Source organism: Aotus nancymaae, unplaced genomic scaffold, assembly GCF_030222135.1.
Source record: "Aotus nancymaae isolate 86718 unplaced genomic scaffold, 86718_ANA_hifiasm-v0.15.2.pri h1tg000002l, whole genome shotgun sequence".
In the NCBI taxonomy this organism is placed as follows: Eukaryota; Metazoa; Chordata; class Mammalia; order Primates; family Aotidae; genus Aotus; species Aotus nancymaae.
Window position 1 is genome coordinate 59017092 of NW_026988413.1, and position 16142 is coordinate 59033233.

Sequence of the window (16142 nt, forward strand, 5' to 3'; positions counted from 1 at the left end):
GATCAGTCAATGGTATTTCTTTTTACCATTTGCCAAGTCATAAATCTACAAATCAAGCCACATATCAATTTTTTATCATCATGTCCTTTCCTCCTTCCAAATATCTTTTAGACCTGATAATGTTATTTCTAACCCATCTTAATTTAGGTTCTCATCATTTCTTATCTATAACATAAAAAAGTCTTATTTTCTTTTCCCTGTCTTTAATGTATCCTCCACATCATCATGAAAATGATCTACCTTAAAATGTGTATGGATCATGGCGGACATCCTCTCAGGTGACCCTTAATGAGTCATGCACTTGTATAACTCCTCCTCTTGAGTGCAGGTGAAACATGTAGTTTGCTTTTAAGCAACAGAAAAGTATAAAAGTGTCAGGGGAGGATCCAAGATGGCCAAATAGGAACAGCTCTGGAGTGCAGTTCCTAGCAAGAACAATGCAGACGGTGAGTGCCCACCGCATTTCCAAACAAATTTTCACTCCCCACTACCAGGTGATTCCCAGGCCAAAAAGCGCCACAAGTTTTCAGCACAGCGGTTTCAGCCAGTGCTGGGTTGGTGCACAGAAACTCACACAAATCTGGGTGGCAGTTTCAACCAGTGCCTGGAATGCCTGGGAGACATAGCTGCCCATTCAACTGAAAGGGAGGGGGCAGAGACAGAGAGCCAGGCAATCTGGCTCGGTGGGTACCACCCCCACAAAACAAGCAATCTGAAACGCTCTGGATTGAGAGTTTTGCAGCAGGCACAGCTGGACCCAGGATGGTCCAGCTCAGTCGGGGGAAGGGTGACCACCACTACTGAAGCAGTTCACACAGCAGCTGGGCAGAGCCTGTGGCAGCTCAGCAATGCCCCTGCTGGCAGGCTGTGACTAGACTACTCCATGCAGGGCAGGGCATCTATGAAAAAAGGCAGCAGCATGACAGGAACTTATAAATAAAGATGACCATCCTAGGACAGAGCACCTGGGAAAAGAGGCGGTTCTGAGTTCTGCTGCAACAGACTTAAAAGTACCTGCCCAGCATCTCTGCATGGAACAATGGAGCTCCCAGCACAGCACTTGAGCTCCTATAAGGGACAGACTGTCTCCTCAAGCAGACAGGCTCCCCGATTGCCATATACCCAAAGAGACACCTCATAAAGGAGAGCTCAGGCCAACATCTGGCAGGTACCCTTCTGGGACGAAGATAACAGAAGAAGAGACTGGCAGCAACCCTTACAGTTCTGCAGCCCCCACGGGTGATCCCCCGGCAAGCAGGGTCTGGAGTGGACAGCCAGCAGTCCTGCAGCAGAGGGGCCTGACTGTTACAAAGAAAACTAAGAAACAGAAAGAAATAACTTCATCATCAACAAAAAGGATGTCCACTCAGAGACCCCATCCGACGGTCACCAACTACAAAGATCATAGGTAGATAAAGCCACTAAGATGGGAAGAAACCAGCACAAAAAGGATGAAAACAAAAAGCAGAATGCGTCTCCTTCTCCAAAGGATCACAACTCCTCACCAGCTAGTGATAAAAGATGGATGGAGAATGAATCTGATGAATTGACAGAAACAGGCTTCAGAAGGTGGGTAATAACAAACTTCTCACAGCTAAAAGAACATGTGCTAACCCAATGCAAAGAAACTAAGAACCTAGAAAAAAGGTTAGATGAGATGCTAACTAGAAAAAGCAGCTTAGAGAAGAATATAAATGACTTGATGGAGCTGAAAAACACAGCACGAGAACTTCGCAAAGCACACACAAGTTTCAGTAGCCAAATCAACAAAGCAGAAGAAAGGATATCAGAGATTGAAGATCAACTCAATGAAATAAAATGAGAAGGCAAGAATAGAGAAAAAAGAGTGAAAAGAAATGAACAAAGCCTCCAAGAAACATGGGATTACGTGAAAAGACCTAATCTATGTTTGATAGCTGTATCTGAATGTGATGGAGAGAATGAATTCAAGCTGGAAAACACTCTTCAGGATATTATCCAGGAGAATTTCCCCAACCTAGCAAGGCAGGCCACCATTCAGGTTCAGGAAATACAGAGAAGATCACAAAGATATTCCTCAAGAAGGGAAACTCCAAAGCACATAATTGTCAGATTCACCAGGGTTGAAATGAAGGAAAAAATGCTAAGGACAGCCAGAAAGAAAGGTCGGGTTACCCACAAAGGGAAGCCCATCAGACTCACAGCGGATCTCTCAGCAAAAACCCTACATGCCAGAAGAGAGTGGGGGCAAATATTCAAAATCCTTAAAGAAAATAACTTTCAACCTAGAATTTCATATCCAGCAAACTAAGTTTCATAAGCGAAGGAGAAAGAAAATCCTTTATGGACAAGCAATTGCTGAGAGATTTTGTCACCACCAGGCCTGCCTTACAAGAGCTCCTGAAAGAAGCACTAAACAAGGAAAGAACAACCACTACCAGCCACTCCAAAAATGTACCAAATGGTAAAGACCATTGACACAATGAAAAACAAGCATCAGCTAACGGGCAAAACATCCAGCTAGCATCAAAATGGCAGGATCAGATTCATACATAACAATATTAACCTTAAATGTAAATGGGATGCCCCAATCAAAAGACACAGACTGGCAAATTGGATAAAAAGTCAAGACCCATTGGAGTGCTGTATTCAGGAAACTCATCTCACGTGCAAGGACACACATAGGCTCAAAATAAAGGGATGGAGGAAGATTTATCAAGCAAATGGAAAGCAGAAAAAAGAAGGCGTTGCAATCCTAGTCTCTGATAAAATGGACTTTAAACTAACAAAGATCAAAAGAGACAAAGAAGGGCATTTCATAATGGTAAAAGGATCAATGCATTAAGAAGAGCTAATGATCCTAAATATATATGCACCCAATACAGGAGCACCCAGGTACATAAAGCAAGTTCTTAACGACCTACAAAGAGACTTAGACTCCCACACAATAATAGTGGGAGACTTTAACACTCCACTGTCAATATTAGACAATGAGACAGAAAATTAACAAGGATATCCAGGACTTGAACTCAGATCTGGACCAAGCAGATCTAAGACATATACAGAACTCTCCACCCCAAATCCACAGAATATACATACTTCTCAGTACTGCATTGCACCTACTCTAAAACTGACCACATAATTGGAAGTCGATCACTCCTCAGCAAATGCAAAAGAACAGAAATAATAACAAACAGTCTCTCAGACCACAGGGCAATCAAATTAGAACTCGGAATTAAGAAACTAACTCAGAACCGCACAGCTTCATGGAAACTGAACAACTCCTGAATGTCGACTGGATAAACAATGAAATGAAGGCAGAAATTAAGATGTTCTTTGAAACCAATGAGAACCAAGACACAACATACCAGAATCTCTGGGACACATTTAAAGCAGTGTCTAGAGGGAAATTTATAGCAATAAATGCCCACATAAGAAGTGAGGAAAGATCTAAAATCAACACCCTATTGTCAAAACTGAAAGAGCTAGAGGAGCAAGATTAAAAAAACTCAAAAGCTAGCAGAAGACAAGAAATAACTAAGATCAGAGCAGAACTGAAGAAGATAGAGACACAAAAAAACCCTTCAAAAAATCAATAAACCCAGGAGCTGGTGTTTTTAAAAGATCAACAAATAGATGCAATTAAAAACGATAAAGAGTATATCACCACTGATTCCACAGAAATACAAACTACAATCAGAGATTACTACAAACAACTCTATGCATATAAACCAGTAAACTTGGAAGAAATGGATAAATTCCTGGACACTTGCACCTTCCCAAGCCTAAATCCAGAAGAAGTTGAAACCTTGAATAGACGAATAACAAAGGCTAAAGTTGAGGCAGCAATTAACAGCCTACCAATCAAAAAAAGTCCAGGTCCAGGTGGTTTCACAGCTGAATTCTACCAGATATACGAAGAGGAGCTGATACCATTCCTTCTGAAACCATTCCAAACAATACAAAAATAAGGACTGCTTCCCAAATCATTTTATGAGGCCATTTTATGGATTCAGTTTGCCAGCATTTTATTGAAGATTTTTGCATCTGTGTTCATCATGGATATTGGCCTGAAGATTTCTTTTTTTTGTTGAGTCTCTGCCAGGTTTTGGTATCAGGATGATGTTGGTCTATAAACATAATCCACCACATAAACAGAACTAAAGACAAAAACTACATGATTATCTCAATCGATGCAGAGAAGGCCTTTGATAAAATTCAACAGCCCTTTATGCTTAAAACTCTCAATAAACAAGGTATCCAAGGAACATATCTCAAAAAAATAAAAGCTATTTATGGCAGACCTACAGCCAATATCATAATGAATGGGCAAAAGCTGGAAGCATTCCCTTTGAAATCCAGCACTAGACAAGGATGCCCTCTCCCATCACTTATTCACTATAGTATTGGAAGTTCTAGCCAGAGCAATTAGGAAAGAAAAAGAAATAAAGCGTATTCAGTTAGGAAAGGAAGAAGTCAAATTGTCTGTATTTGCAGACGACATGATTGTATATTTAGAAGACCCCATCATCTCAGCCCAAAATCTCCTTAAACTGATAAGCAACTTCAGCAAAGTCTCAGGATACAAAATCAATGTGCAGAAATCACAAGCATTGCTATACACCAATAACAGACTAACAGTGAGCCAAATCATAAGCAAACTCCCATTCGCAATTGCTACGAAAAGAATAAAATACCTAGGAATATAACTCACAAAGGATGTAAAGGACTTCTTCAAGAACTACAAACCACTGCTCAAAGAAATAAGGAGAACACAAACAGATGGAGAAACATTCCATGCTCACGGTTAGGAAAAATCAATATTGTGAAAATGGCCATACTGCCCAAAGTAATTTATAGATTCAATGCTATCCCCATCAAACTACCAATGACCTTCTTCACAGAACTGGAAAAAACCACCTTAAACTTCATATGGAACCAATAGACAGCCCACATAGCCAAGACAATCCTAAGCAAAAAGAACAAAGCTGGCAGCATCACGCTACCTGATTTCACACTATACTATAAGGCTACAGTAATCAAAACAGCATGGTATTGGTACCAAAACAGGGACATAGACCAATGGAACAGAACAGAGGCTCTGGAGACAACGCCACACATCTACAACCATCTGATCTTCAACAAACATGACAAAAACAAGCAATGGGGAAATGATTCCTTGCTTAATAAATGGTGTTGGGAAAACTGGCTAGCAGTGTGCAGAAAGCAGAAATTGGATCCCTACCTGACACGTTACACTAAAATTAACTCCAGATGGATTAAAGATTTCAGCATAAGACCTAACACCATAAAAACCCTAGAAGAAAACCTAGGCAAAACCATTCAGGACATAGGCATAGGCAAGGACTTCATGGCTAAAACACCAAAAGCATTGGCAACAAAAGCCAAAGTAGACAAATGGGATCTAATTAAACTCCAGAGCTTCTTCTGCACAGCAAAAGAAACAGTCATTAGAGTGAACTGGCAACCAACAGAATGGGAAAAAAAATTTGCAATCTACCCGTCTGACAAAGGGCTAGTATCCAGAATCTACAAAGAACTAAAACAGAGCTACAAGAAAAAACAAACAAATTCATCCAAAAGTGAGCAAAGGATGTGAATAGACACTTTTCAAAAGAAGACATATATGAGGCCAACAAACATATGAAAAAATGCTCATTATCACTGATTATTAGAGAAATGCAAATCAAAACCACATTGAGATACCACCTCACACCAGTTAGAATGGCGATTATTAAAAAATCTGGAGACAACAGATGCTGGAGAGGATGTGGAGAAATAGGAACACTTTTACACTGTTGGTGGGAGTGTAAATTATTTCAACCATTGTGGAAGATAGTGTGGCCTAGAAATAGCAATTCCATTTGACCCACCAATCGCATTACTGAGTATATAGGCAAAGGATTATAAATCATTCTATTATACAGACACATGCACATGCATGTTCATAGCAGCACTGTTTACAATAGCAAAGACCTGGAACCAACCCAAATGCCCATTGACGACAGACTGAACAAGGAAAATGTGGCATATATACACCATGGAATACTATGCAGCCATAGAAAATGGTGAGTTTGTATCATCTGTAGGGACATGGATGAATTTGGAAAGCATAATTCTCAGCAAACTGACACAAGAACAGAAAATCAAACAATGCATGTTCTCACTCGTAGGCAGGTGATGAACAACGAGAACACATGGACACAGGGAGGGGAACATCACACACTGGGGTCTGTTGGGGTGGCCAGGGGAGGGACAGAGGGGAGGTGGGGACGTCAGGGAGGGATAACATGGGGAGAAATACCAGATGTAGGTGACGGGGGGATGGAGGCAGCAAACCACATTGCCGTGTGTGTACCTATGCAACAGTCCTGCATGATCTGCACATGTACCCCAGAACCTAAAGTGCAATTAAAAAAAAAAGGAAAAATATAAAAATGTTGGTATGATTATGCTTATGTGAGACCCCATCTCAGCATATTGAAGTGAGAGACTCTATTAGCCCTGAAGAAGCAAACAACCGCATTTTAAAGAGCCAATGAGGAAATCTATGTGCAAAACCCTGTGGGTGGCCTAGAGGAGCTAAGGACCTTACTTCTGCAAAAGCAAGGAACTGAATTCTGCCAAAAACCAGGTGTGTTTGGAAGAGGACCTTAAACTTCCAAAAAGAATGCAGCACGGCTACATTTTGCTTACAACCTTATGAGACCCTGATCAGAGAGGCTAGCTAAGCGATCATCCTTAGGAGCTGTAAGATAATAAGCATATGTAGTCTTAAGCCACAAATTTTGTGGTAATTTGTTATACAGCAATAGGAAACTATCTGAAATACGTTTTAGGCAGCCACTCCCATGTGAAATAAATATTTATCGAATTGGATTAAATTAAATTGGGTTAAGAGATTCTTAAAGGAAAGCGATTTTGCTCTTTTTTCTTTATATATCATAAGTCCTGGCATGCAGTAAGCTCAATACATTCTAATGACTGAATAAATGACATCTTTGTGATATATTCCTGTGTTATTCTGTACCGGTTGAGAAAGAGCTCTAGAAAATAACATGTTATCTTTTTGCATACATCAGTAAGGACATTTCCAGAGTTTTAAAACTTCAGAATTGATTAATCTTTATTTTTAAAATTATTAAAAGAAGCATAGATTAAGCTATAACTCAAAAGCTAGTTGTATTAATTTTCTATTGCTGTCATGAACAAATTATTACCAATTTAATGTCTTAAGAACACACATTAAAGGCCGGGTGCGGTGGCTCATGTTTGTAATCCCAGCACTTTGGGAGCCAAGGTAGGCAGATGGCTTGAGCCCAGGAGTACAAGATCAGCCTGGGCAACGTGGAGAAACCCCGTCTCTACTAAAAATAGCCGGGCATGATGGTGTGTGAATGTAGTACCAGCTACTCGGGAGGCTAAGGTGGGAGGATCACCTGAGCCTGGAGTGCGGAGAATGCAGTGAGCTGAGATTACACCACTGCACTCTGGCCTGGGCCACAGAGCGAGACCCTGTCTCAAAAAACAAAAAACATAAATTTATTATCTGAGAGTTCTGTAAACTACAACGCCATCCCAGGTATCCCTGCACTAAAAAAAGGTTTTGAGAGGGTTCCTTTCTGGATACTTTAGGGAGAATGAATATACTTTCTTGCATTTTCCAGCTTCTAGAGGTCACCTGCATTCCTTGGCATATGGTTTTATTCCTCCATCTCCAAAGCTGGCAAAGTCACATTTCTCTGACACTTCTTCCACTATCGTATCTCTGACAATGGCCAGGGAAGCTCTGCTTTTAAGGACTCATGTGATTAGACTGTGCACACGCAAACCATTCAGGAAAATCTCCCCATCTATGACATTAAACATCTGCAAGTTCCTTTTTGTAATTAAGATAACATGTCCACAGTTCCAGAGATTAGGACATAGAGATCTTTTGGGACAGAGGCATTATTCTGCCTGCCCCATTAGTGGAAGAGAAAAATAAGGATGTAACTCAGTGTAACACATGCAACTCTAATATCACAGACTTCCTTGGAAACTCCATTTTCAGATCTTTTCATTCCAATCTATACTACATTTCACATTATAAAATGAAACATTTCCTTCTATTTTCTAGAATCTGAACTTTTCCAAGTTCAATAAAAAATTTTAAAAGCTGGCTTTCTGCAAAAACCGCCACCACAACTGGCAGCTCTAGCCTTCCTATGGATACTCACACAGGGATGGCCTGGCCTGGCTAAGCAGTAGGCTGTGAATTCTTCTCTTTGGGACAAAGCCTGCCAAGTCTGCCTCAGGGAAACTTGGCAGCACATCAAGCACAAAAACTTAGTGTGGCTGTTTATTCCTAACACACAGACAAAGGACTTCATCATTTAATGTCTTTAGGCTAGAACATTTTTCTTACATTCGTATCACTAGAGGGTTAAACAGGGGCAACACCCGGGGATGAGGTCTGACTGTAATTGTCTTCAAGTCATCTAGAGAAACATCAGGGATTAAGCAGTAAATGAGCCAGTGGTGCAGAGAGAATCATTGCCCTCTGTCATCCTGCTGAGAGTCACTAGGTCCTTGCATGATATTCTAAACTCTCCAAATATATCTATCAGCTATGTAGAATCCATTTTAATCAAGGAAACAAAACCATGCCAAAGAGTTTGATGTGTGTTTTGGTGAGCATGTAAGACATTTTGAATATAGATATGAGACCCATTTTAAAACAAATTTTAAATGGACAAAAATTTAGTGATACATCAAAAATGAAGGCAAAGTTCTCCTCTCTTTTCACATCTTCCTCTCTCTCCCCCAATTTTTATCTCCTTTCTTCCTAGGCATAATGTAACTGACATAAACATATCAAATTCACAGGTTAAATTCGAACACATAAGTTAATTCACACATAAAAAACTCAGTCTGTTCCAAGGTGCAGTTCGTCCAAGTCTTCTCTGTCACCTTGTAAGATGAATCTTGTTCACATGTAAGACTTTGTAGCAACATATGGATGGGTTAAAATGAGTGATATCACTCAAACAAAGGAATGCCAAGGCTAATGTTGAATGTCAGCACATCCGGGGTATCATCTTGATATATGTAGATGAAACATTTAATTCACAGTAAAATGAGAAAATATAAATGAAATGAACTTCACTTAAGGAAAAATAAAGCAGTTATGATAAAAGAGGTAAAAATGTGAAGAGAATACATGTTCAATATAAGAAATCAGACAGCATAGGTTTATATTCTGGTTGTATTATATGTTAACTACTATCTCTATGATCTTAACTTATCTGTGATTCCGCCTGAAAACAATGACAAATAATAAATGCAACTCATTCATTCAAATAATGTCTATTGAGTGGAGTGATGCACTAGTCTAGGTACTAAGGATACAGCAATACATCAATTACACCAATATCCCTGCCCTCCATGGCACCTACATTCTTATAATTCTTCATATGATATTTATAAGGGTTGAATGAGATGCTTTATTTAGCATTCCTGGAAAAATATAAACACTGTAGATAAATTTAATTAGCATAATTATAATAGCAATAAAGTATTTTAGAAATCTGAAAATATATACTTATTTGCCTAAGTCAGAATACTAAATAATAAATGGGTGATTCAAGCAGACTAGAAACAATTGTTATATATATATATATAAACATATATTATATATAAAACATTATACGCATGTATTCTTTATACAATCATTACATGAGATTTTACATTGTCCTTAAAATAATAGGTGTCTGAAGAGTAACTTAAAGAAAAATAATTCTGCTTTTTGCAATAAATTTTTTTCAGCAATTAGCCATATTTTTATTTTAAATAAATTCTCTTTTTAAAGTAAACTTTAAATTACAACATTTGCCTCTAGCTTAGCATTCACTCAGGGCTGTGTTCCTTTCTTTCCCTCTCTCTTCACATATCCCTCTTTGCTACTCTTCTACATGATCAAACAGTCATGCCACCGTGACTTATCATCTATCTCCCATCGATTCAGCCATCATTCCACTCTGTTCCATTAGTATTTCCTGCTGTGAAAATCCCTGTAGAATCTAAGGTAAACTCTCAGAAGTTTCCACATTCTGCTTTGGAAAGCAGTGACCCACAATGTTATTAAAAATCAGTAACTTACAAAGGGATTTTTTTCCTTACGCCAAAGCAAAGGATAAGTCTAGACATCATCCTCAGAGTGACATTCATGTACCCCTTCCAGCTGACAGTCATCGTCTCCAAACTCACATGCACTGCTCTAGCTATCAAATTTTACATGGGGTATTTTAAGGAGTTCTTTAAAAATCAAAATTCCTGGCTCTGCAGTTCATTAAGTGTGCCATTCCAAGAGATGCAACTGCCAGAACTGGTTAGTTACTATAAAGGCAGTTATCCTCTAATGCTACAAGGCAAGCATTTTAAAGCTTTATTGACATATGTGGCACACACTTCAAAATTTCACACTTTCAGAGGACTTCCTGGAACCAGTGTTCCAACTTACGACTCCTCCAGTTAAACGGAAGCTAATAAGAAGCATGAAACAGTATACACTATATAAGAATGTTAGCAGAACACCACATGTACGGACCTTACATTAAAAAATCATAATAGCATTAAATCATCCTAAACCTCTAATACTCATTCATAAAAACACTCACTCGTTCATCAAAAACCACATGTCTGATTCACATATAGTGCTAAAAATATAAATTTTACAGAATGTGTCTGAACCTGACCCAGACACTTAAATATTTTCATAACTCCAGAAGCAAAAGGAAAACCGTCAAAAAGCTCTTGACTGTGTAACACAGTCTGATTTGAATAAACGGCCTAGATGTAAGCAGTAGGTGGCAGAGTTAAAATAGGAATGTTAATCCTATGAGAACCCTTGCCTGCTGTTTTATAGCCCTTCCTCAAGATTAAAAAAAAAGAGAGAGATAAAGAACACAGAAATACCTGTAGCCCTAATACTACAGAATAAAACAGAGTACTGATTTTAAAATATATTTTTTCCACTTGTGATTTTTTTTTATAGACAGTAGTATCAGGAATGAGTGGGAAAATAATTAAATCAACAGTTTCCAGTTTAAATTTTAACAAAATAGCAGCATTTTTTTACTCAAGATAAAAGAAGAAATATTAATTTTGGGCAACATTATGAATTACTGTATTATATCTACATATTAGAAAATAGCTTATTGAAGAAATATTAATTTATTTTAAAATTTACAATTATCAACCAAAACAGAGACAAGCAAACTTTTTCTGTAAAAGGTTAAAATATATATATTTGTGGCTTGGCTGGCTAAAAGGTCTCTGTGGCAACTAATCAATTCTGCTTCTGTAAAACAAAAGCAGCAACAGACAATATGTAACCGAATGGGTGTGACTACATTTTAATAAAACTTTATGGACATTGAAATCTAAAAATCATACAATCTTCACTGCTCATCAGATAGTCTTTTTATTTTGTCAACCATTTAAAAATGCCAAACAACATTCTCAATGTATGTACCATACAGAACACAGTAGGCTAGATTTGGGCCATAGGTTATATTAATAGTTTGCCAACCCATAGACTAGATAGCAATAATGAAAACCGTAAGAAATAAAAGGTCAGAAGACAAAGCTCACTTTTCCTTCCTTCCTTCTTCCCTCTTTCTCTTCCTCCCTCCCTTTTTTCTTTTCTTTTTTCATTAATTAATTTTGCTTGATATCTGGCAACACAAAAAATAATCTGAGGCAGTGAGAGGAGAGTAGAAGAAGGTCAGTATCTCAAATTCAGCCAGAGTTGTACACAATAATGGTATTGACTAATTTTATCAGTTACCAGGCATGGAGCCCACACAACTACCATGGAGATTTTGTGAGCTACAAAATCATTCATAATATTCAAAGTGAATATCATTACATGAAATCCTATTTGCATTCCAATGAACTGTCACATAAGTTATCCCTATAGCAACTTCTTTGACAAACAATGTCTTCATTGAGTTCCCCTGAATTTTCCATGATGATACGGAAGAAAAGCCAAAAGAGACACTTTCTTCATTTTGTCAATAACTGGAGCATCATCATCTGTCTCTAACAGCTGAAAGGCTGTTTGACACTAGGAGACCTGGAAACACCCAAGAAATGTTATATCCTTCTCAAGACAGATACATAATGCTAGGAAGTCCTGGGACAATGACCTGCGATTCTCCCCCAAAAGCTGTTTCAAAAAAGGCTATTTTGTCTCTTTTAGTAACAAACAGGGAGAGAGAACTCTCTTTAGTGGAAATTTCACCAGCAAACCAAGAAATACTTGGGCAGTAAATATTTTATACCAATATACTGGTTGTTAGAGTTGCAGGTAAATTGAAATCATTGCTTACAAATTATAATGCAGTTATGACAGTGAGGTCCAGTGGCTAAGCGTGTAACCATCTCTTCAGTAAGATGCTGTTGGCAGGGGTATTGTCACAGCACACACTTTCCTATTAGGATGGAATCCTCAAGAGACTCCTGTGGCTTTGTAAGCAATCATTAGTGCAGCTTCCACTGCAATTAAAAACATATGCCTAAATATTGTTTTTGAAAATGACACAAGTGTTTAAATACCAAAATAAAAATTCGATGAAATGGTGCCAGAAACTTATGTGGTAAGAAAAGCCAAAGAATTTGTGCAAAAGTATGCCTCTTACTGTCTTCTATGAATAAACACTGCTGAATAGTTCATAAAGGCTTAACATTCCATCTATGAAATCTACATATTTTATGTAGAAAAATAGACATATTTCATGTAGATTTTCATAGAAAAAAAAGTCAACTTGATTGTGGCATCAAAGTCCACCTTTAAGGCAGGCTTCACAAGAAAAAACAAAAGTCATTTTTTTCTGGGTAATATGAGACATTATGGAGAGGTAATATTCCAAATTACCACACAGCCTCAGGAAAAACAAAACTGTTTTTCAAACACAAACTCCAAGTTGAATGTTCTGAGCTAAGGCTAAAAGCAGTACTTTGTAGTCTCTTACATGAAGGCTGTATCTGTAGAGAACAAAGCTTATATGCAAATGAAGATTGGCTTTTACAGTCACGTTTATGAATTTATATTATTACATGAGTAACAATGGACATAGTTATGATTTTCAATTTATCTTGACAAATATTTACTGAGCTTATCAGGCACTGTGATATGCCTAAAGAGAAATTAAATAGCAAGGAGAGATAGAACTTTGAGAGGAATGTGCAGTAATGAATACAAATATGGGAGATTGGATTAACTGCTGGGGGGAAAGTTTTCAAAGAGAATAAATTGAGTTTGAAGCATGATGTCTGAAATGTTAATGGGTTATACAATGTGTGTTATCTAACAGTAAGTTGTACATGAAAACACTGAGCATAGGAAATGGTAAGGAATAACAATATACATTCGGGATTTGTTTGCACAGAATGGATAATAGAAGCCAAGTGAATGAATGAGATGGACAAGGAATATTTTTTAAAAGGGGACTACAGACAGAACCTCAGGAATACCCACACTCATGGGCAGGAGGAAACCAGCTAAGAGGGAACTACCAGAAGGAGAGGATAATTATCTGACACATGACTGAAACAATTGGTAAAGTGAAATTCTACAATGCCAAATGATGCAAGTAGGAGAGAGAGGTATTTCAGTGGTTAATAGACTATTTTTCTTATCATGAGACCATGCAAGACTTTGGGAAAATCTGCAATACAGCAGAGGTGGCAGTGAGGGAAGACGGATATCTAGTTTCATAACCTGGCAAGTCTTCTAAGTCGATGATTCAGTGGAGGATGATAGGGAAGAATCAAGTGAGTAAGAATATAATTGACAACAAAGGTCCTGGAGATGGTAGATGAGATACAAATTGAGAGCAGAGTGAGGAACAGTTGTTCTGGGAAGGAAGGATTATTCTTGAGATGTCAGGCAAGCAAAGAGAGGACTAGTGAAAACTCAGATACGTCCAACTGTGGGAAAGGATGCCAAACTCGGATGCCAAAAAGGGATAACAAATCTAGTAGTACATTTTAGAAGATTCTCAGTCTCAGACCAGTACCAGCTGAAATTATATGAGAACGAAACATTCAGATCTGGGGCTTTAAGAATCAAAAAGGATAAAATAAAAACCTTATCTTAGCACACTTTGGAAATTTTATTTAGCCAAGAAAAAGTATCCACATCTTAAATTGATTTAAGTACGAGTGCAATTTATTCCTTAATCCAGAACCCATATTCCACCACTGCCATATTTTATAATGACTTTTACAGATGTGTTTTATGTCTATTTCCTAATCTAATACAGCAACTACCTAATGTCATAAGATAGTTCTAAGACTACAACAAGACGTATTGTTAAGAGTGTTCTTGTAAATGAAGAGATTTCATCAGTGCCTATAAGGTAGTTAGGGATGTTTGAAATATATTTTAAATTACTGCCCAACCGACAAGCCAGGGTGTCTTTCCCATGAGTAGTGGTTCCTAAACTTTAATGTGCATCAGAATTACTTAGAGGGCTTGGGAAAACAGAGATGAGTGAGTTTCATTCCCGGAATTTTGGGGCCAGCACCTCAGAATTTGTATATCTAACAAGTTCTCAATAATATTGCCGGTCCAGGGACCACACTTTGAGAACCACTGCTCCACAACATACAATGCTAGTTATTCCATATCATGTGAGTCTATAAATAAGCATATTTTCATTCAAATTCTATCAAAGTAAATATATAAAATGTGTAGATGTACTAAAAGAGTGCCATCTACACATTTTATACATTTACTTTGATAGAAGTTGAATGAAAATATGCTTGTTTATAGAAAAGAGTGCCATCGCCGGGCGCGGTGGCTCACGCCTGTAATCCCAGCACTTTGGGAGGCTGAGGTGAGTGGATCACGAGGTCAAGAGATCGAGACCATCCTGGTCAACATGGTGAAACCCTGTCTCTACTAAAAATACAAAAAATTAGCTGGGCATGGTGGCGCGTGCCTGTAATCCCAGCTACTCAGGAGGCTGAGGCAGGAGAATTGCCTGAACCCAGGAGGCGGAGGTTGCGGTGAGCCAAGATCGCGCCATTGCACTCCAGCCTGGGTAACAAGAGCAAAACTCCGTCTCAAAAAATAAAAAAGAGTGCCATCAATATTTTCAAAAAACCTGTCTATATTTGAGTCAAATTCACTTCCAAATGTTACATCAGACATGTTATCTGTGATTATCACTGTCCTTAGGAAATGGCTTCATGTATTAAGAAGTCAGAGTCTGTTTCCGTTGAAAGGAACACTTACCTACATGGCTTATTAAATAAGAGCTAAACCAGCTTTGGTTATATCTCGATGCAATTCTAGTACTGAATCGTTGCTTTTTTTTTTTTTTTTTTCCCAAGGCAAGTAGAAGTTTTTCACAAAGCTGGTTCATTTCCAGTTTGGATGGTAAGTGCAGCAGAGAAATTATGCAAATATCTTGTAATGACGAATTGCCAAGAAAATCACATAGCCCTACCTACATATATTTTATAATACATATTTAACATGTATATAATATATATGGCAAATATATTATATAATGCATATACATATATATATTCCTCAGAATAACTCTATAATTTACTTCATTAGCTTCTTTTTACAGATGTGGAAATTGAGGCAAAAAGAAATTAAATATCTCACTAAGGGCTAAACAGAAGTAATTATTGGAGTTTTTCTAGTTTCAATATCATGGCCCTTACCTACTACCTATATTTAGCACATTATTTTGCTACATATTAAAGCGTATCTTGGGCTCAAGTATTTACCTGTTCCGAGAAACAGGACATGGTATCTCCCATCTGCAGCGTGCACTCGATCCACAGCTATCTTTGTATACTTGTAGTCTGTGCCGATACGAACAATCAAAGGCCTTTTGTGGATTGGGTAGATGGAATTGTACATGAGAGGATGGTTCCGAATAAAACTGACAACATCATCTGGGAACTCCCTGGTGCTTCGTATATTGTGTGTAAATGCTCCTCCTGGACACTAGAAAGAAAGTTTTAAAGAACCAACTTAATAACATAGTTGTCTTATTCTAGTAATAATCAAAAGCTCTGTACTTTTCAAATCACTTAGACGCTTCAGTTGCTTTAAGTATATCTTCTACCATGGA

General features: G+C 38.0%; 1 protein-coding gene across 2 annotated transcripts in view; it reads right to left on the reverse strand.

The window, feature by feature from the left end:
• SEMA3C (semaphorin 3C) overlaps positions 1-16142 on the reverse strand; it is a 178204-nt gene that overhangs the window by 34860 nt on the left and 127202 nt on the right. For both annotated transcript variants that reach the window (XM_064375020.1, XM_064375022.1), the window contains one exon: positions 15793-16015. In XM_064375020.1, coding sequence (XP_064231090.1) covers positions 15793-16015 — 223 coding nt within the window. The remainder of the gene's footprint in view (positions 1-15792; positions 16016-16142) is intronic.